Source organism: Astatotilapia calliptera, chromosome 16 (genome assembly GCF_964374335.1).
Source record: "Astatotilapia calliptera chromosome 16, fAstCal68.1, whole genome shotgun sequence".
In the NCBI taxonomy this organism is placed as follows: Eukaryota; Metazoa; Chordata; class Actinopteri; order Cichliformes; family Cichlidae; genus Astatotilapia; species Astatotilapia calliptera.
The window spans coordinates 6,754,274-6,776,268 of NC_137437.1; the positions used below are offsets into that span (position 1 = coordinate 6,754,274).

At 43.2% G+C, this 21,995-nt stretch overlaps 1 protein-coding gene across 1 annotated transcript; it reads right to left on the bottom strand.

Annotated features, from left to right (window-relative positions):
• Positions 1-232: 232 nt before the first annotated feature.
• trim45 (tripartite motif containing 45) lies at positions 233-21,957 on the bottom strand. The gene is made up of 8 exons (XM_026145412.2): positions 21,073-21,957; positions 18,929-19,217; positions 18,511-18,656; positions 16,110-16,426; positions 4,655-4,784; positions 3,953-4,067; positions 2,697-2,823; positions 233-2,060 (listed from the first exon to the last, which is right to left on the bottom strand). Exons 1-8 carry the CDS (start codon positions 21,558-21,560, stop codon positions 1,906-1,908), a joined length of 1,767 nt encoding a protein of 588 aa, XP_026001197.2. The 5' UTR covers positions 21,561-21,957; the 3' UTR covers positions 233-1,905.
• Between the last annotated feature and the right edge of the window lie 38 nt (positions 21,958-21,995).

Sequence of the window (21,995 nt, forward strand, 5' to 3'; positions counted from 1 at the left end):
CAACTTCATATTGAGCACATGCTACGTAAAAATCATCATGTTCCTTCCACTCAAGTGCAACATGCATGTTGCATTCTGAATACAGAAAAAGTTGCTCATTATAACGCTCAGAAGAAAAACAAGTCTGTATTCTAAGCAGTGTCTGTCTGCACCTTCATGGTCACAGTGCTTTCCAGATAAAGGCTTGAAGCTTGCAGGAGATGAATTCCTAAAGACACTTGAGGAAAAAACCTTTTGTGTGAATATTTTAATAAGTTTCTTCGTTGTTCCGGTAGCACTAACAGCCATTGAATATAAAATTGTTCACATGCACACAGGACAGGACAGATGCTGTGGCTTGCAAAAACAATCAGATGTTTGCATTTGGAACAGCGAATGAATTTACACTTTGGATGGTTTCCATGCAACGGCCTTCCTTACCTTATGGATTAGCTTACAAATTAATCATTGAATCAAATGTTGTCGAGCAAACATATTTTTGCAGTACTTGGCAGTAGTTGTGCATATAATGATTTCCTTGTAGCTACACATAATGTTTTATTATTATTTTTTAACAAAAATGTATTTATCTACCTGATTTAATACTTAGAACTTGAGTAGGCTGTAATATGTAAATTTGTAGGAAATGGTTATGAATTATTAGTAATGCTATGTGTAATCACCTGTTTTGTGACTATTACATACAAATAATCCAGTAAAAGGCACAATTATGACTAAGTTGTTACTAATGAAGACACAGTAGGTATTGTTATAATACACAACTACTTGGAACTCAAGTAATTAGTCAATATTTATATGACAAATATTCCCGTTATTCAAAATTAATCCCTGTCTGAAATGAGCTGTTTTAGCTCCTTTCCCTCGCCCTTCAAGCTAGCTTTTCTTCTGATTGGCTACCCCTTGTAAACAGCAGGTTTGAACAGCAGGTGGGCGGGGCTGCTGTGCTCGCAGCCAGAGCCACATCCATAGGGGTATCTGCTGTCACTGACATAATGCAGAAACAAGAGTAATAAAAAACCCTGAAGCTTGAGCTTTGGTGCACATGATCAGCTGTTAAAACATTGATCTCATTATTTAACATGTGTCCATATTTGTAACAGCACTGTAAGGAGATGCATAAAATCATTTCTTGACACATAGACTGTTGTTCCACTACCTTATACCTCATAACAGTTACAATAATAGTTACATTATTTCAGAACTGAAAGAACAAAGGAACTATAAAGAAAAATCCATCAATTTTTTTTGGGGGAAAAATAGCATTACAGTCATTTTTTGCTGTCTACACAGGCAAGGTGCCATGTAGGGAGTGGTGGTGTACCATGGCTATATTTACGAAAGTATATTTAGGATTACTTCCTCTGACTGTTTGATATAAAAAGACATAAAATATTCCACAATCTGTTGATTCTGGCTGTTTTTTTTACTGACCATTAAAATCATGAATCAAAAATTTATTTCAGCACCTCAGAACTTCCGAGCTGATTAAAAGGTTAAAAACTTGTAAACTGTCAGCTGTTGCTCCGCTTCCTTTCAGCAAGGCTTTAAGCACATTTCTGTCCTGCTGTGATCGATGCTTCTTCTTTCTCCTTTCTCCTCCAGCGTGAGCATGATAAGCCGACACATAAAGGCACTTTTACAATGTGGACTACACAGAGGACTGTCTGTGTCCCTTGTTAGTCTCTAGCAGCTGGCTGGATACTGTATCACATTAAGCCCGACATGCAGTGACTCTGATGTCCTGCCTCACTAGGTTACTTTCACTTCCCTTGTCTGACCTTTTCAAGTTGGTCCAAGGTTTACGCCGACAACCTCAAGGTTACTTCCCCGCAGCTCTAACCTTTCCATTTCTGCCATCTTTTTATGAAACCGCATCGTCCTGACAGGTCTCGGCTCTGCGTCGCCTCAGAGCTCCACAGTTCGCAGGTGGCTGCGAGGGGAAACGGCAGCCAGCACGCTCTGGGGCAAACACTCCGACTGCTCCGTGGTGCTGCCACAGCAAGACCAGTGAGGCTTCCCGGGATGTCCTTTATGACCATGACCGCAGCCTTTAAATCCTCCTGCAGTCAGACGGACATTCGATGGCAGATGAAATGATGAGAGACAAAATACAAAAGACTGATTTAAGCTTTTTCCTCATTCGTTGCTTACAGGCTCCTTTAGACAGAGATTTTGGAGCTGAATTATAGCAGGTGTGGATAGAATGATTACATCTGTACTTTAATTATCGCCAGCTCATATGAAAATTTGTTTTTCCAGTTTATCAGTCTGTAATAGGTCTACGTTTACCTACATTTACCACAGTGGCTTTGAACATATTTCAGAGTGTAAGTAAATGCAGAGAGAAACAATGATTTCCATAGTGACGGGAAACATTTCAGTAACAGCAACTGTCTCTATTTAACTCAAATTACACACAAAAGACATGTGTGATGCTAAGGAACTATATTTCAAACACCTGCTTCTTTTATGAATCAAATAACCTGAAATATAATAGAACACAGAGAGTGTAAGGAAAGCTGGTTTAGCTTAAAAACACAAAGTGCACAGATGATGGTGCCGAGATTCTGTGAAAATCTTAACTTAATTTTGTTCTTCATCTGTGTGTTCTAGTCAACAGCACAGTGTACCCCGAAGTTTGTTCACTGTACACCTGCTCCTTCAGACAGGACATATGAAAGTTATCTGCTGCGTACCTGGCATGGTTCCCGGGCAGCCACAGCGAGCCTCTTTGGCTCCTCCGCTGGAGCAGAAGGAGCAGCAGTGAAACGTCCCTCTGTGACGCCTGAACTTCCTCTTCACATTCAGAACAAATGGAGAGCCCTGCAGAGACAGACAGCACAGAGGCAGTCAACCAGTGTCGGTTGGCACAAGAGCCGTTACAGGGATTCTTCTTGCTTAATAAGGACAACGTTGTGCATAATAACTTGATTTGTCAGGAGGATGTAGAGCCCTGAAGTGACGAGCTGTGCACTGCTAGCAAGGCCACGGCTCCGTCTAGCAGTCAGCTTATTATTTCAATAATTCAGCTGTGAAACGCAGCTACTGTTTTCAAACTGTTTCGACAGCGATTATATTTTTGTTTCAACATGTAAATATTATATAAAGAAGAGGAAACTAATTAGACTCTGCAGGTGCCTGGCTGCGAATGGAGTGGCTTTCCTAGATGGTTTCCTAGATGAGACGGGGGCTTGTCCTCGGTTTTTCTTGCTTGGCGGTTATTTTGTGTGTGTGTTTTCTGTTTTCTTTAGTGTGTGGGGTAATTCTTTCCATAGATATTTTGGGGGCAGATTTACTTACAGTGGCTATTTTTTGTGACATTCAAATGCTCTGTAGTGCTTGTAAAGCAGAGCTGAAGGCCTCTCTGTGTGCAGAGTTGGTGGACAAAGACGTCCGACCTTCACAGAAGGAAGCTGCAAGGCAGCCTGAGGAGGCCACAGCAGAATAAGGGTTGCCCACGAGGCCGAACCAGAAGGTCGTGGAGGTTGCTGGCATCCTTGCTGCTGGTGTCTGTGTGGAACCTGTGTCAGGTATATCTAGTGAACATCTTTGGGTAATCCCTTTATATAAAGGAGGTGATGGCCTGCATCTCTGTATGAGAGCGTCTGAGTTGGAGATCTCTAAATATCTAAAACTGATCACACCATTTCATGAAACTGAAGTTAATTCATGATGTTTTCAAGTGTACAGCAACCGCACTGTGTTGGCTAAAGCAGTTTTAGCCTCTTTTGTTATAGTGTAAACTTGTAGGCAAACCCCAGGAAGTGAAAGTGTGTACCCATGTATCAACTGAAGATGGCCTTAATTATGAAACTGTGAAAAAACTGTGGCTGCTTGAGTCTTGGGTAAGTTTGTTGTCCCCATCTCATTTTGTATCCTGGCCCCTTAGACGGGGCGTAAGAGAAACAAACCAAATTAAAACTTACAGTCTCGACACTTTAGTTTAAAATACCTTGACATGTTGGGCTTTGACACAAACCCACACAGAGTACGCTCCTGGCTGCTGTGGTGTGTATGACACACTGTAGGACCCGTCACTGTTGTCAGTCACAGTCGTCTCCACTTTACTGATGGAAAATAAAAAACATTTTATTAATAATATAAAATATCACTTTAAAACCGCAACTGATAGCACATAGATGTAAACTGCTCTCAAAACATCAGTGCTGGATTCTGAATCTGCTCATTCTGAGAGCATGGATGACCTGTCCGAGCTTTGAGTCATACTCTGATGTATATCAGCCTCTCAGTCTGAAGGTTAACTTATTTCAGACATCCAAAACACCAGTGATCACACACGTGCTGACTTTAGGTAATAACTCAAAGACATTCATGGATCAGACGGCTGTGCTGGCAGATACTAAACAGCTACTAGCCTTCCTGATATTGCTGCCCTTGTTTTCAAAGTTACACACTGTTTGATCGTGAATGTGAATAAAAATGATTCATGTGATGTTACGGAGGTCAATAAGAGTGTGCCTCTTTCAACCCAAGTAACAAAAATAGCACAGCACTCAGGCTTAGAGTACTCTGATGACCTGTTCTAAGCAGGTCAATTTTTTAACTAAATGTGTCTTCTGTATGATTTGCTGAGTCAGAAATGCTCAGAGTTAAAATGCTGACCAGGCACGCCACACGCTGTCCCCCCACTCACCAGTTTTTCTTCTCTGTGTGAACGACGCTCACGAGGACATGCTCTCCACCTCGCGCCAACTGTTCTCCAGCTGAGTCTCGGCACACCAGGGTGAAGTGGCCCAGCTGGCCCTCCGTGCCTTCCTGCAGGCCTGTGACCAACACAGGGTTAAAGGTTAGAATCAAATTCAAATCAAATTCAAATTCAAATTTTATTTGTCACATACACAGTCATACACAGTACGATATGTAGTGAAATGCTTGGACAACTGCTCGTGACCTAAAGAGAACAAAAAAGGAAAAGGCTATGAATAAGATAGGAAATAAATATGAAAAATTAAAAAGGGTAAATTTAACTAGGAAGGAATAAAATATAAATTAAGGTTAAAAATGAAATAACTGTACAACACAAATTAGAATGAAGGGTAAATTTAACTGGGAAGAATAAGATAAAGATAAATATATAAATTAAAGTTGAAAATAAAATAACTGTACAACAAAATACACAATATAGAACTATATAAGAATGTATGAAGAAATCTAAATATAAATAAATATATACACAATAACAGCAGCTGTACAAGTATTAACCGGAAATGAAGAATATAGTGACCAGTGTTGTGCAAAACCAAAGTCCAGAAAGTCCAGTGTGTGTGTAAGAACTGTATGTGTGGGTCAGTACTGTGTGGTGGTGTGATTGAGAGACCGTATTGCCTGCGGGAAGAAGCTCCTCCTCAGTCTCTCTGTGTTGGTCTTCAGGGAGCGGAATCGCTTTCCTGACCTCAACAGAGAGAACAGTCTGTTGTTGGGATGGCTGAGGTCCTTCACGATCTTCCTGGCCTTGGTCCAGCACCGCCTGCTGTAGATTGAGTGCAGGTCAGGGAGCTCGGAGCGGATGGTGCGCTCAGCTGACCGCACAACCCTCTGTAGAGCTCGTCTGTCCTGCATGGTGCTGTTCCCGAACCAGGTTAAGATGTTTCCCGCCAGGATGCTCTCTATGGTGCACGAGTAAAAGTTCCTGAGCACCTTGGAGGGCAGTTGGAAGTCTCTCAAGCGTCTGAGGTGGTAGAGACGCTGTCGGGCCTTTTTCACCACGGTGTTGATGTGACAGGACCATGACAGGTCCTGCGTGATGTGAACTCCGAGGTATTTGAAGCTGTCCACTCTCTCCACTGGGCACTCGTTGATGACGGGGGTCTGGTAGTTCCTCTCCTGCTTAGTGCTGAAGTCCACTATCAGCTCCTTTGTCTTACTGACGTTTAGAAGGAGGTTGTTCCTCTGGCACCAGTTCTCCAGATTCCTAATCTCCTTCAGGTAGGCCATCTCGTTGTTATCAGAGATCAGGCCCACCACGACGGTGTCGTCAGCAAACTTGATGATAGTGGTGGAGCTGGTAGTGGCCACACAGTCATATGTGTACAAAGAGTACAGCAGGGGGCTCAGAACACACCCCTGGGGGGCTCCAGTGCTGAGAGTGGTGGAGGCTGAGACATGTCCGCCCATCCTTACTGCCTGTGGTCTGCCAGTTAGGAAGTTGGAGATCCACTGACACATAGATGAGCTGAGTCCCAGATGCTCCAGCTTGGTGGTGAGTGTGGAGGGAATTATGGTGTTAAATGCAGAGCTGTAGTCTATGAAGAGCATTTTAACATAATTCCCCCTTCTAGTGTCCAAGTGAGTGAGTGATGTGTGGAGGAGATGAGAGATGGCATCGTCTGTGGAACGATTTGGACGGTAAGTGAACTGTAGTGGGTCCAGTGTGTCTGGTAGTGAAGAAATGATGAAGTCTCTGACCAGGCGTTCAAAGCACTTCATCACTACTGAGGTGAGGGCTACAGGGCGATAGTCATTGAGAGAAGCAGGGTGGGGTTTCTTCGGGACAGGAACAATGATGGACTCTTTGAAGCATGTGGGGATCACCGACTGAGATAAAGAGATGTTGAATATCTCAGTGAACACAGGAGCTAGCTGGTATGCGCAGTCTCTTAGGATACGACCTGGGATGCCGTCTGGTCCTGCTGCTTTCCTGGTGTTCACTCTCTTGAAGGCTCTCCTTACTTCATGCTCGGAGATGACGAGCACGTTTCCGGTGCTGGCAGTATCTTCCTGTCTGCAGCCGTTAGCGCCGCTAACACTAGCATTGTTGGAGACCTTAGCTGCAGCCTCGAAGTGAGCATAGAAAGTGTTCAGCTCGTCTGCCAGAGTCACGGCCGCGTTCGTCATACCGGTTGTTGGTGCTTTATAGTCCGTTATTGTCCTTAGTCCCCGCCACAGGCTCCTAGAGTCACTCTGTTGGAGTTGTGACTCTAGTTTCCTCCCGTAGCGCTGCTTCGCCTCTTTCACCGCCCTCCGCACGTTATATGACGCGGCTTTGTACGGGTCCATGTCCCCCGTCGTGAGTCCCGTGTTGTAGGCAGCGGTGCGGGATCTCAGAGCGTCGCGGATGGTTTTATCCACCCACGGCTTCTGGTTGGGAAACGTTGTGATAGTCTTTGTCTCCACGGTATCATCCGCTAGTTTCCCGATGAATCCCAAAACCGCTTCCGTAAACACGTTGACGTCATCGTCGGAGCTGTTTCTGAACATGCCCCAGTCTGCGTCATCGAGTGCGTCCTGTAACGCGGCCACCGATTGATCCGTCCAGCGCGCGACCTTCCTCTGAACCGGAACTTCCTGTTTCAGCCTTTGTTTGTATTTTGGCATGAGGAAGATGGCGGCGTGATCAGATTTGCCAAACGGGGGGCGGGATTGTGCCTTGTAGCCGTCCTTGACCGTAGTGTAGCAGTGGTCCAGTGTCCTTTCACCCCTGGTGGGGCAGGTGATGTGTTGATAAAAGTTCGGCGCTGCGCGTTTGAGGTTGGCGCTATTAAAGTCCCCCGTCACAATAAGCGCAGCGTCCCGGTGTTGTGTCTGGTGCTGTGTGAGTGCCTCATGCAGCTCGCATAAGGCGGTGACCGTGTCCGCTTGTGGTGGAATATAAACGGCACTTACAATGACCGATGTAAATTCCCGAGGTAGATAAAAAGGACGACACATGATGGACAGTAGTTCCAGATTTGGTGTGCAGGAGCGTGTGAGAGGAACAACGTTCGCACTGTTGCACCAGTTGTTGTTCACCATTAAACACACGCCGCCTCCCCTTGACTTCCCCGAGTCCCGTGTCCTGTCCATGCGGTGAACCGAGAAGAACTCGGCCGGCTGGATGGCGTGGTCCGGCACCGCTGGGTTCAGCCATGTCTCGGTGAAGCAGAGGAGATTGCAGTCCCGAATGTCTCTCTGGAACTTTATCCTGGCCCTGAGGTCGTCAAGCTTGTTCTCCAGTGACTGGACGTTGGCGAGCAGGATGCTAGGCAGAGGTGTGCACGAGCTCTCAGCCTGTTCCTGACGCCGGCTCGCTTCCCTCTAGGCCGCCGCCGCTTCCCTTTGTTCTCCCTCGAGATCTCACTCGGCCAGCTCGGATCCGGAGTTAAAAACTTCGAATTGTGAGTACATTGTATACCAATAGAAACAAGAGTGTCACTGTCATACCTAATGTACCCAATGGTGATGATTTTGCCGATTTAGAAACGCTGAAAACTAACGTAAAAAACAAAGACAAAGAAAAAGTGGTCGGAGCAGTCGTGACGGCAGCCGACCTCACCGGCGCCATCTTTAATTTGAATCCCGAAGACTGCGCTGAGTAACAAAAAACTACCGCTTGACTAAAAGTGTACCACGGGTCAACAGAAGGCTGAGTCCTGAGGTTGCTGAAAAAACATGGCCGTCCCAAACTGCCACAAAGTTGCCTGTGTCATTATCATTTACCTTAATTACAGCTCAGAGATGTAGCCCATTAGTGAAAAGAGCACCAGGACAAAAGTACGCAGTCATAAGTTGATGTAGGGATCTTCCACAAACTTTATATAAAAGATTACCACTGTAACATAACACACTGGTTTTGGACTCAGCATTCTGAAGCCTGTTCACTGTTGTTACCGCTGGAAATTATGTGTATATATATTTCTATATTTTTAGACCTAAAAGTTATCGTATTTAGAGGAAAGAATGGTGCTCGAAGTTATCAGCTAAGGCTGTACGTCACAGCGGTCATATTTTTATAGATTTCTACTAAGAATCACCACAAGCACAGTGCAGAGGTCAGGTTTAGGGGCTCACTGCTGGCTCAGCCACACTAGAATAAAAACAGAATGGCAGTCTGGTTGTGACTAGGAAACAGGGCTGTGCGATATGACCAAAATCTCATATCCCGATATAAGACATTTATCGTCCTGACAATGATATATATCACAAAAATTTTACATTTTCTGTAAATTATATGAATCTTGGGTAACTCGACTCGCGTGAAGTGTTTTCAGCTGGGCGTCGTGTTACTAAAGTTGAAATGGCTGCAATTTTCTTTCTATTTATTACACCTGACAGCTCTTTTTAGCTTCTTGTCCGTAAACACTCTTACAAACTATTTCATGTGATTCAGTTTATTTTGAAAAATCTCAACAGGATCTTCAGTTTTATTGTGAAAGGTTTATGTAGAAAATAAACAAGTGGACGGCAGAGTCAAACAATGGTTTTACCGTCGTTGTTGCTAATGGCAACGCATAAAAAGAGTTGCTTGTCTGTCTGTATTGTGGTTATATTAAATATAAGAGGAAGATAGAACTTAAGAAATTCTACACAGTGACCATCAAAATGATGATTTTTTTTTTTGCCATGAACAGTTTATTTTGCGACACCACGAAACAAATGATAGTGTAAAATGAAACGATAGACGTTTTCATATCGTCATCCGATATATATCGTTATACAGAACAGCCCTTCTAGGAAAGGTGGTTAATAATGGTGATGTCATTTAATTGTTTTATTTTTATTCAGTGACCAACTACAAATTGATAAAGCAGATAAAGCAGATGACTTGTGATCAGAAGCTGGTTACCTGGTGGGAGGTAACGATGCTCTGCAGTAACTGCCGTTGAATCTAGAATGGCAGACTGACTGACACCACTCTGTGATCAAACAGTCAGTCTGGGCTGATGATGAGCACAACTTGTCTGCATCTCTTTGCACTAGTGGACTCAACTGGTTCTAATCTGGTTCTAGTCCTATATAAAAGCAAGGACACCGAGCACCATAGTCACATTTAGAATTTTGCCACTGAAGTGCTGTCCTGAAGCAATTACGTCACTATTTATCAAGGAAATTTTAAATTTCACACTTCAAATCTACGAGCTTCTGAGTGGACTAAATGTAAGTTAATGTGAATTTTGTTTAAAGGAAACTTCTCTTCATGTTCACAGGAACAGTTTTGCAACAGGTGGCAAAAGATTTGTGATTTATTACAGTTGATTGCCATTTGATCCCAGATAGATTGCATGTAGTTGACAAATAGACCCCATTCAATCAAAACCTGACAGAGAGTAGACTCTGACTCTGTCTTCTTGCCATTTTATTGCCGTCTTGATGCACCACTGCTGCTTTGAAGACAGCAGCTGATGGTGAGCTGCCTTTGAAATGGTTGCTTTGAAGTGCAAAGCAATAAATTTAGCTGCGCTTCAGTCTCCAACTACTGTTTTCCCTAGTGTGACTGTAGCATGAAGCCTAGGAGGCAACATTTGAGCTACAGCGCCTGTGTCAGCACACCTGTCAATGGCCCAAACTATCCCGGTGTCCAAATGAATGAACTATAAAGAAAATCACCAACCATACAATTTATATGATGGTTTACACAACCTATCACTCTGTAAACATGCTTTTTCATGCTGGTACGTTGGAGCATTTTAACCTGGGAGTTTGGAGGCATCTTGTTTATCGGTTTATTTATGATGTGTAAAGGTTAAATACATGGACACAACCTCTTCATATGCAGAGATTTCACAAATGGCAAGAGCACACAGACACACAAACACCCAGAAAAGATGTTTCAAGGTAGAGAAAAGTTGGTAACAGTACAAAGAAGGACAAAAAAACCCTACAAAGAATAAATGAGGCACTTTATCATTCAGACACACTACGACACTGAGACACCTGGACATTTGTCTTGTGCCTCTACAGGTTTCAGTCACACAGATGCACGATCACAATTTCAATACAGCCCTCCGCTCAGCACTTACGCAGGTCAGTGTCCAGATGAACGAACTGCATGTGGAGGGGACTTCAGGTGCAGCTGGACTTCAGCATTGTCGAATTTCTCAAACACCTCTGCGTCATTATTTAGCATTTCATTAACTTGTTCCGCTGTCTCGTTCAAGATATTCATCAGCTGTTTCTGTCGTGTTACAGCGCGCATCACCTGTGTTCACTCCAATGATTAATGCCGCTTTGCGCCTGCTCGTCAGAGTCCATTAGCAGTTTGATAACAAATGATCCCACGCTGTGTTTTCATTTGTTATTATTCAGTGTTTTCCAGCAGCTGCAGGGAGAGCTGTTTGGATGCTAATGGAACTAACTCCAGCGGCTCCTTCACTGATGATGAATGGGAGTACTGGTTAAGGGGCCGAACTGTCGTTAATAACGGTGCAGCACTATTGCGTTACGGGACTCCTGCTGAAGTTGAAAGGTCCTGATTTTAAATTTCTGCTATATATGAGCCACACCAAGAAGACACGTGTGCTCTCTGAACTTGATGCTCAGACACAACATTTATATTCTTCTAATTTCACTCGCAGAAAGCTGCTCGAGGTGGACCCAGGGTGAATCTGACTAACATGACAGAGTTGTGTGAGAGTGATCTCATGGTTACTTTTCATGTTTGTATACATTGTATTGTGTACAGATGACTTTTGCAATTATGCCTAATCTCAAGATGGAATTATTCATCATTTGGATCATGATGATCACATGCATGTTTACGTGCCCCCTCTGGCACTTGGGCCTGTACGCCCAGCGTGTGCAGCAGTGGGGCTGAAGCTGACGACCAAAAGTATATTTATTATCAAGACATTTTAAATATTTGTGTTATTATGCTGGTCAGGAAAACCCAATTATTTAAAGACTTCAATGGACACCTTTTAAATTGCTTTAACTAACGAAAATGACAAAGAGAATTCATGAATACACAGTGTCAGGGTTTTTCCTGGCTCAAACTGGGCCTTTGGGGGTGAATACACAATGGGAGCATGACTGGTCTGCATATACAGGGAATATACAGTTTTCATAAGACTCTATGCAAAAAGTAAGAACACTGCATGATTCATTAGCTTCTGACTGACTGCAAGGTCAAGGAAGCGCAGATCAACACCCCTCCACCATTGTGCAGTTCCAGAAGTCTTGTGGTCTTTTCTGATGAAACTTTGCAAACCTTCCAATAAAATCATATTTGTTTAGTCTTTTTCTAATTGTACTTTTATGAATTTTGACACGTTAGCTGAGGACTGAGATGTAGCACTCAGGTTATTTTTCAATTTCTCCAAGCAATGCACGAACATCCTGGAAAAACCTGGAACTGTCTTGAATGTTTTCCACTTGTCAATAATGTTTCTCACTGCAAAATGATTGACTTTGAACTCTTTGGAAATACATTTATAACCCTTCCCAGAAATACCCAGCACTTCGGACTAGTAAATTGCCCAAACTGCTGCTTTTCTTCCTGATGATTAGTGGATTAGATTAGCAGCCCCTGGTTAGTATGGACCTTCTTTATTCCTATGGAAACAGTAAGAGTACACTTAGCTTACTGATTCCTTGGTGAAAGGTGAAAACCTCTTCTTGGGCGCCAGAGTTTTTATCTGCATGCAATATATTTAAATGTCTTTACGTTAGATTTTTGCAGTTATTTTTTTAAATAACATCTTCCCATTTTAAATGGTAAAATGGCCTGTATTTATATAGTACTTTTAACCTAAACACTGCATTTCAGTGGAGCCTAAGTTACATATAGCTTAGCTAATATGAGCTGATACTGGTCTATTACAGATTTTTATCATTATCAACATATAATTATTTCTGATGTACACCAATATTAAAAGATTTAATACAAATAAAAATAAATAGGGAGTGCTGAGAGGGTTGTTTCATCCAACCTTTCAGCACTCTCTTCAGCACATATAAAGTGGCATTGGCGCTGAGCGGACAGAGGGGTAAGTTAGGTGCGTCTTGACAGTAAATTGATTGAACATACGGTTGCATTATCTGTGAATCTCTGTTCGTCTTCTTGCTAAGCTGAGTACTAGCAGCTGTCACCACTAAAGACACAGCTCTTCTCACCCACAATTCACCTGTGCTGCTCAGTCTTGCAGTCCATTTCAATACTTCAAATCTTCTTTTCGCACAAAGAGGGGATAATCGTTGGTAAGCCTCTGGGATGTCCACTTTCCTATACTCAAGACTGAAATCTGAACCCCTAAATTGAGAGTGTCACACTGTGTTAAACTGATTGCAGTCAATTTGGGAAGAATAAACAACTTAAAGCTGGAAAAAGCTGGTTTATCTGATGCATTGATCCTCAATCTGGAGGAAAAAAACGTAGAAGCTTTAGCAACCGAAGTCAGCCCAAAGTAAAGCTGGATAAATGAAGAGGTTGCTGCAGGGACCAGAGAGCTGTGTACGGCTCTACATCTAATGCAGTACACACGACTTTAATACAGACCCAAGCAAGCCCCCACACAAACAGACTGCCTGACATCACATGGCAGACTGACTCTTTGGCAAACATTGGCAGCGGCTCTTGGATACCAACGAGACTCAACAAAGAAGTCCAAATTTGCTTTGGTTTCCCATTTATCACAAGTAAACACTGCTTTAATCCGAGCTCTGGGACAGAGAGAGAAACGCTGCTACAAATCTCCTGCTTGCTGCGTCTGCATATGTGTGGTGGAAGGATGGGAACTGTGGCAGTACCTGGGTGCTTTTCTGAGCAATGAATAAGGGCTGCAGTTTGCATAATCAACTGATGCGCAAATGATTATTTCTACAATAACAAATGAGGTGATTTAGATCACACAGACTGTCACAAGGAGAACCTTTGGGCATATTTCTGTCTCCTCACATTAGTTTTCTGATTAACTGTTAACTTACTAAGGACAGCAGTAGAAGCAATCATTTAAACAAAAGGAAAAGCAAGCAAACCTTCCCCGTGTGCATGCTTCTCCTCTATTATAAAACATTTTAACACAAAAGGAAAGTCGTAAATATTCTGTCGCTCAAAAGCTGCCCTGTACTCTTGCTGATCCCCGTTCCTCCAACACTGCATGTGTCCCTGTTATGTTTGTGCACTGCCTGCAGGCCTCTTCAGTCACCTAAACATTCCTTCACTCCAGAAGGAATTTCTGCCTTTAAGCCAAAGTCCCCAGAGACAAAACAACAGTCTTTATGTGCTGCATGAGTCTGTACTGTCGTCTCTGCCTCACACCAACCTTCAGTCTCTAAACTGATGTGGCTAGAAAAACAAGAGTTCTGAGTTTAAATGAATTTGCTTTTGTCACTGTTACACACTCTTTTAAAATATTACTCAGTTCATGTGACTCTCAGCTTCAGGTCATCTGGTTCCTTGAATATAAAAACAGAAATGCCTAAAGCTGTTTTCATGTTAGAACAAAGAAAAAGTCATTGGTAAAAGAGTCGAGTTAGCTTTTAGCAAACTCAAAGCTAAACTTACAATACTGTGCAAAAGTCCTGATGTGGACTCAGTGGAAGAGTGGCTGTCAAGAAGCCATTTTTAAGGAAGGAAACAGGGAAAAAGGCTAATGTAAGAACTGGACTGAAAATCAGATCTGATGAAGCGATGAATCTAAACGAGAGATTATTGGTTCAAATGGTCGTCGCTATGTACAGAGGAGGTCGGGGGAAAGCTAAAACAGGATGTGCTTACAGGTTTATGACTGCAGTTCAGCCAGTGGCTTTTGGAAACTTGTGGAAATGAATGGAATTATGAACACAGAAAAGTATCATCACATTTCTGATCCCCAATGCAGTACAACTGGGAAAGCGTCTGATTGGGAATGGTGTCATTGTGTAGCAATGACACAAACAGTGCAAATGCAGTATGCATACCTGCATAGAAAAACATATAATGCATCACTATCAGTCATGGATGGGGCTCCCCACAGCCTGAACCTCAGCGTTACTGAATTTCAAGCTTGTGAGAATTGTACAAACTCTATTTTTGCCTTACATACTGTATTTTCAGGGGGTATTTGTATGTGTTTCAATAAATCACTGTACCCATTTCCAATTTTCCTAGGAAAATCTAAATGGAAGATGACCCAAGACCTGTACATAACAGACTTACAATAATAAAACAATGGTCATAATGATGATGCAATGAGTCATTTTAGGCAAAGACTGTATATAAAAGACGGACACAGTCACTATGATGACTTGTTTGTAGATTAACGTTTTAAAACCTTCAGTTTGACATTTTGTCTGTTTCTTTAAACTTGGCATGAATGTATTTGGGTAAGAGGGCAGCCCAGGAGGTAGTCTGGTTAGCATGGTGTTTGTAATTTACTGAGACATTATGTGGGATCTGTCCACCTAAAACATGCTTTAATCATATTTACTGTCTTTTTAAAAAAAAAAAACTGAAATTCGGAATGACACGAAATGTCACCCAACTATAACTCAAAACAGTCCAGTAAGGCACAAATTTGACCTTTAACACAATTAAAATGGGTGACTTGCATAAAAATTCACCTGCGTGGTTGTCATGAAGTACAAAAATTTGCCACAGAGACCAAAACAAGTTTTTGTGGCACGCTGTCAACATGTTTACTTCTGCTCTAAAGATGGGGAATTTAACATGGAGGTCTATGGAAAGTGAGTGATTTTTGGAGCCAGCCTCAAGTGGCAATTTGAGGAACTGCACTTTTCTGGCACTTCTGTGTATGCTGCATCTTTGAGTCTTGAAAGTTGCTGATATGGTTTAAGGCAGGGGTGTCAAACATCTGGCCCATGATACAATTATATCCGGCCTGCAAGATAAATTCATATGTATATATGTATATTAATGGCCCGTCAGTATGTGGGAGCCGAATATTCAGCCCTACTAAGAATCTATGCAGGCAGGGGTCAGACTTTATTTTGATGGGGACACAATGCGGCCAATAATATGCAGGCAGACAAGGATCATACCATTATGTGAAATAACGAAGCGGGGCAGATGTTCTGAACACAGCAAGTGGTAGTGGTACAGGCCAGGTACACAGGGTGTCGAAAAAAGTGAAGAAATGAGTGCAAATGTAAAATAAGCAACATCTGGCTGCATTTCAGTGATATCGGAGACCTCAAAGCTCAGTGCAGAATTTATAAAAATAGGAGGGGCTAAAGTGATATCGGCTTAAATTTGTGGAGGAGAAAAGGTGTCAAACTTGTCCATAGCACAGACTAACAATTGGTTTTATCGCCGGTAAAAACACAAAAAATAAAAATAAAAAATACAATATGTACACATGACCCTGAAAATAGTTTGCTGTGATTTATTTAAGAGTGTTATTGAAGCAAGTATGGATTCCTAACCTTCTGTACACATGGTTGAAACTGTCTTTTACCTTCTCCTTCAATGGTGCACCTGCTGACATCCACCGTCTTAGAGTTGATTACCCCGACCACAGGGTAGCCCTCCACCTCCCCTGCGGGTTCCCTGGGCATGAAGGATATACTGCTGCCATCGTCAGGGGCAACGGTTGCTGGGTGGGGGTCATAACCCCTCTCTGCCAGGCTGGTGAGTCTTCTCAAGGTCACTCCTTTGGCACTGAGGATCTCAGCGTCAGACCCACAACTCAGGAGCCGCTCTGCGAACTCCACACTGCCTCGGATGTCCAGCAGAGCCTGCTGAAGCTGCACCCCCTGTAAGTGGAGGTGGTTCCTGGTAAACAGAGAAGTTAGACAAGCAAAAGTTGAAAGCATTTCCTCACAGTAATCTTGGTAGACTCTCTGTGGTTTCTGTGGCATGGCAGTGAATAATTACTGTATTACAATATTCAAGAAATAAATGGATTGCTTATGCTTGTTTAATTCTGGTTCATTTTTGTGTGATTAAAAGGTTATGATCAGTTCAAAACACACAGAATTAGCTCTGTTTCAGGAGATTTCAAACGCGCTGGGGTTACAGTACGTCAACAGCTTCACAAAATGAGAAACACTTTTAAGTCCAGTGAAGACAACATCCACTTGGAATCAGCTAAAAAGAGCATTTGGACATTAGACAATAAGACAACAGCATCGATATCAAACACACTGCCAGTGAAACTGCAGCCGCTCAGCTTATTGACTTTTTATATATACTGGCACAAAAATGTGTCGAAATGGATCCACGAACACTTAGCAGAAGATTTCCTGGGTTTTATTTTCTGGGTCTGACTTTATAATCTAAACACTGATGAGGTTGTAATACTAAGAACAAAACAAAACTGTAATAACCTGTTAATCTTAACCACAACTTTGGCGACTCTATATCATAATCAGTAACTACTCGGTAAACTATTCAGTCCTGGGGTGGTTCATTCATCTTTAGGCAGTGCGAGGAAATTGATTCATGAACAGCATTGTGTCCTGCTGTGGCAATAAGCTCCTGTCTCCTCTTGAGAAATAGCTTTGGGAAAGGTAATGATATGCTAATTAGCCATCTATGCATTTTGCTTTCTCAACTAGCCATGTGGCGCTACGGTGGTTAAAGCACAGTATTCTGATGAGAACTGTGTTTTCTAAAAACTATGAGGTAGCGAATGCCACTGGAAAAACACCAAAATTTCATGTTTTATTCATAATCTAATGCGGACCTTCCCAAAGTGTGGGGCCCGCCCCCTGGGGGGGACGCTTGGACACTGCTATCACGGGCGCCCACACAAACGCAAAGCAGGAGAGGAAGCATCGCTGAATATGTTTCCAAACCAACTTCATTCTAAGCCAAAGACTAGAAAATATGGTGAAGCATGTCTGCCCTTTGGTTTCACCTGCACAAGTGCCGAGGTAGGTCTCCCTGCAGAATTGGTCTTTCCTTTGTAGGGAGCAGCGCTGGGCTCTTCAAATCACAGACAAACAGGATCCCACATTCTTAATTTTTAGTTCACAAATACTTGTCGTAATGACTAACTACTCCTGACATTTTGGAGATGTTAGCTCTGTATACGGTAAAGTTATAGTGGGATACAAATAATATCAGGCTGATCCTGCCATGATTTGTTCCCCCGGTTCAAATCACAGACAAACAGGATCCCACAGCTGTTGATGTTTTTAAACCCATTTTGCACAGAGAGGCACTTTTTGAAAAATGTATTGATAGCAATGTTGAATATTATTACACAGGAAAAAACAACTACATGTAAAATAATCACACCGTGACGCCTCTGCCTTTGTAAACGGAGGGTCAGTAACTGTGTGTGTATGTAAGCGTGTAAAAACTGAAGATAGTCAGATTAACAGTATTTTGTTTCTGCAATTCCTCTCATGTAAACAATAACGTGGCGCACAGCGTGACGTGAAAAAAGGCACATCCCTTTGACGCTGCGTGACGAACTCTGTATTCCTCGTCCACACGGAAACGCAAAAAAGGAGTTTTAAAAATCTCAGTTTTCAGTTGTAAACACCATTTACGTGTGGACGAAACAGCTGCGTTTTCAAAAATACCCGTGTAGGTGCGGACGCAGCGTAAAAGAGTTAGTAGTTTATTTTATTACTACCTGTAATTTATTGCAGTTTACTTGTATTTGCTTAATTGTTTACTAAATGTTTGAGGTGTGAAATAAACCGCAATGGAGCAAAATATGGGTGTGTGTGGTTGGAGGATGTGTTTGTGTTTGTGCGTGCGGGGGGGCATTTTTGTAAAACAAAGGGGGGCCTAGCAAAAAAAGTTCGGGAACCACTGATCTAATGTAATGTGGGAAACCCAGGATCTAGAGAATCGTCAAATCCCCGCTAAGTTTAAGCTGGTCAGTATGCATGTTTTCATACCTCCGTTGGACTCGGAGTTCCTCCAGACGCCGCAGCAGAGACAGACAGTGGGCTTCCACTGCGCTGGCGTAACCTCGTGCGAATGCCCTCACCTCACTGGCTGTGGCCTCAACTCGTGCCTGCAAAGTCTCCTGAGATGCTTCCACCTGTGCCAGTGGAAATGTATATTATAGTTCTAAAAGCAGATACTGGGTATTTAAAATAATAAGCTTAACAAACTGTGCTAGAACAGGTTTTCAGAACGAGTATGTGGCTTTTTTTCTCCTCTGAGGTGACAGCGGCGGTGCCCTTTGTTTAACTGTGAGCTACCCAAATTTCATGCCACTTGTTGTAAACATGAAGCGCTGGCAACGACAGAAGGTATTGGGACACTGGCTCAAAAGTCTGTATATCTTCCCAATAAAATGGCAGTCTTCACCTTCTGCAGTGACTCCTCCAGTCGCTCGAGTCGGGGTCGAAGGTGCACGTTAACCAGCTCTCTGATACGGTCCCCATGGCGATCGATAACATCACGTGTGGGGCAGCAGCGGTGGTCGCGGTGCAGCGTGGCGGCACACTCCAGGCAGATGGGCAGGTCGCAGGGCTGACAGAAAAGCCGCAGCTCCTGTCCCGGGTGCAGGGTGCAGAGGACAGGCCGGACCAGACGACCACAAGCCTTCAGCTCCTCCAAAGCCTGAATGGAGTGAGATGCTGTTCGCTTCTGCCGTCTGAGGACACACAGACATATGAGCACATCTTTAAGTCAGAACACAGATCTGGATTTCCCAGGATGTCTGCTACTGTCTGTGCAGACAGTGTTAGTGTGTTAGTGCACAGAACGGCTCAGAATCCATCTTGAAGACATACGTAAACAAGATCAGTTAGTGATGAAGAAGAACAGAGTAAAATACAATTTAAACCTCAGTCTCTTCAAAGCAGAATATATATTTAAAAAAACCCCTCAAATTTCCACTGTAACTGACTGCGGTGCAGAGAGTAGCACAAAACAGCCTTTAATAAGTCACGCCTAACCATTAGTGTTTTGCCACTGTTAGGACAAACACAAAAGACAAACAAACAAATAAACAAAATATCCAGTTGAATAAAAGTATCTGAGAAAACCACCATCAGTTCCTAATATATACAAAGTTTATGGTCTCAGCCAGTAACTCCAGGGGCCTGTCTCGATATGCGTACTTGCGTTCTTGTTAACTCGTGATACGTCATCAGTCGGAGACCAAGTACTGTTCCAATTCAAAGTACGCATCAAGCCGAAAACGCAAAAAATTTCCGGATGTGTTCTCGCTCTGCCTGTTTTATCGAGCATGCATCGGTGGTGACTTGTGTGTACTGGGTACAGCTAAATATCCCAGAATGCATTTAGTCCAAAACCCAAATGCAGCAATGGCAGAGGAGCGCAGCTAAAAACTTTTAAATATTACTCTTTCTGGGTCACAAAATAAACTTTTAAGTTATTTTCAAGCGAGAATGAAGCTGTGTAAACTTCAAAGATCTGCTCAATTTATCAAGCTATCAAATATTTCCAAACGTGATCCGATTTCGGAGACGTCTGTTACCAACCAGCTCCATAGCAGACCGGGAGGTTGAGGATCACAAGAGCTGGTGAGAACAGTGGACTCCTGGCACATCGTTTACAGAGATATATTTCAATTCAGGAGGAAACATTTTCACCGGGAAGAACAGCATGTTAATACGTGGAGATTCTGAAGGCTGCTTCAAAATGATCAGATTATATTTTAAATATTTGTTCAGTTCTCTTCCAAACCCCAGCAGCTGTCTATTGTAATTTTTGAGTGTCCACTAAAATAAAAATAAAAGCCTTCTAACATCTCACCTGTTTGTTTTTATTAAGGCATACATGTACACAATTTTTATTAAAAGTGATTTCGCTACTGAGGTTAAACATGATATATAAGTCACTTAGATCATTTCTAATTGTTAATGTTTGGTTTATTTCAGTGTTTTATTTGTTCCTGGGTAGATCGGTTTGGCTGAGATTTAAGTTAAGCTTCATAACATATTAATCACAGTTAAATTAAGAGGGGACGGCAGCAAAAACTCCTGACCTGAGACATCATCAAGTACGCTGGTGTTCCAGTTGTACAAATCGTGTGTCCATGATCGTGTTCTTGGCAAGTCCGGACTCGCGTACTTGAGAATTGAGAAAGGATCCAGGTCTTAATGAATAAAACATGCTGCATAATTTGCAATTTTTTGTCACCAAACAGCAGAGTGTGCTTTTTGACCTCTCAGGGCCACAGTAGCCTAAGATGCACAGCCTGACACTTGGAAATCTCAAAAAGGAATGGATGACGTTTTTGCAATAGCCATCTTCCATTTACAGTCTGTGGAACAGACTCAAACGAAAACCAAACATTTTATCAAGCAGTAGAAGTAATAGATTAAAAATTTTAAACACGGTAAAAACCTAATTTAATACATTAGACAGCAAAAAACAAATAAACAAAAAACAGCATGTGGGATGTACGAAGGGATAAAGAAAACTGAGCTAAGGCATAATAGCAAAACAGAATTAAAAACTAGCCTCGGAGCTAACTGTACCTATGCGCTTGGCAGCAGAACTCGCACAGGTTGACGGAGCACACCTCGCAGCGGCTCCCAGCACCTCCTTCTCCGCACAGGTCGCATCCCAGCGGGCCGTCCGTTTCCAGGGTCTCCACGAATACTTCGTCCAGCGCTAAGTGGTCGGTACTCAGCCCGACGTGCCCGGACGGAGGGAGGTCTACCTCTGAGTCACAGTCAGGGCAGAGCACCGTGATAGTGACGGCGGGTCGGTCTGCCTCCAGTGGTTTGTCCCGCTTACCGCCCTCCGGAACATCCCGTTGTATACGTGAAGACACCGAAAACGGCTCCAGCTGAGCGATGCAGTCAGAGCAGAACGTGTGCAGACACGGCAGGATTTTAGGGTCCCGGTACAGGCGCTTACACACCTTACACACCGCTCTGGGATTCACCAACACGTCGCTCTGCTCGCGTCCAGAGCTCTGTGCTCCCTGCTCCGACTTTTCTTTCTGCTCAGACTGCGACATTGTTCAGTTTGGGTGATTTCTGGAGCAAGAATAAAGGGGGAAAAACCCCAGCGAGTTCGAAAAAGTTGTCAGAGCTGAAGGAAACTTCTGTATAATCCCCTTTCTGCATAATAAATCACACGTTTTCTGCACTGCGGCAATCCACCCCATTCATTAATTAAAAGGCCATTCGAAAGCTCCACTTTTGATCATGAGAAGTTTACTGCTCCATGGGACATTTGACACCTCTCTCATTGGCAGACCAATAGGAAACCTCTCCCGGGCTATCCGGGGTGGTCCAAAACTTTACCGAAGTCTTCAGCACAGTGTGGGACTTTGACTGCCCCCATCTACCGGCAGGACGGTGGAAGATATATCCACTCACTGCCTGCATTTAAACCAGCGGTCCCCCGGGCCACGGACCGGTACCGGTCCGCGAGTCGTTTGGTACCGGGC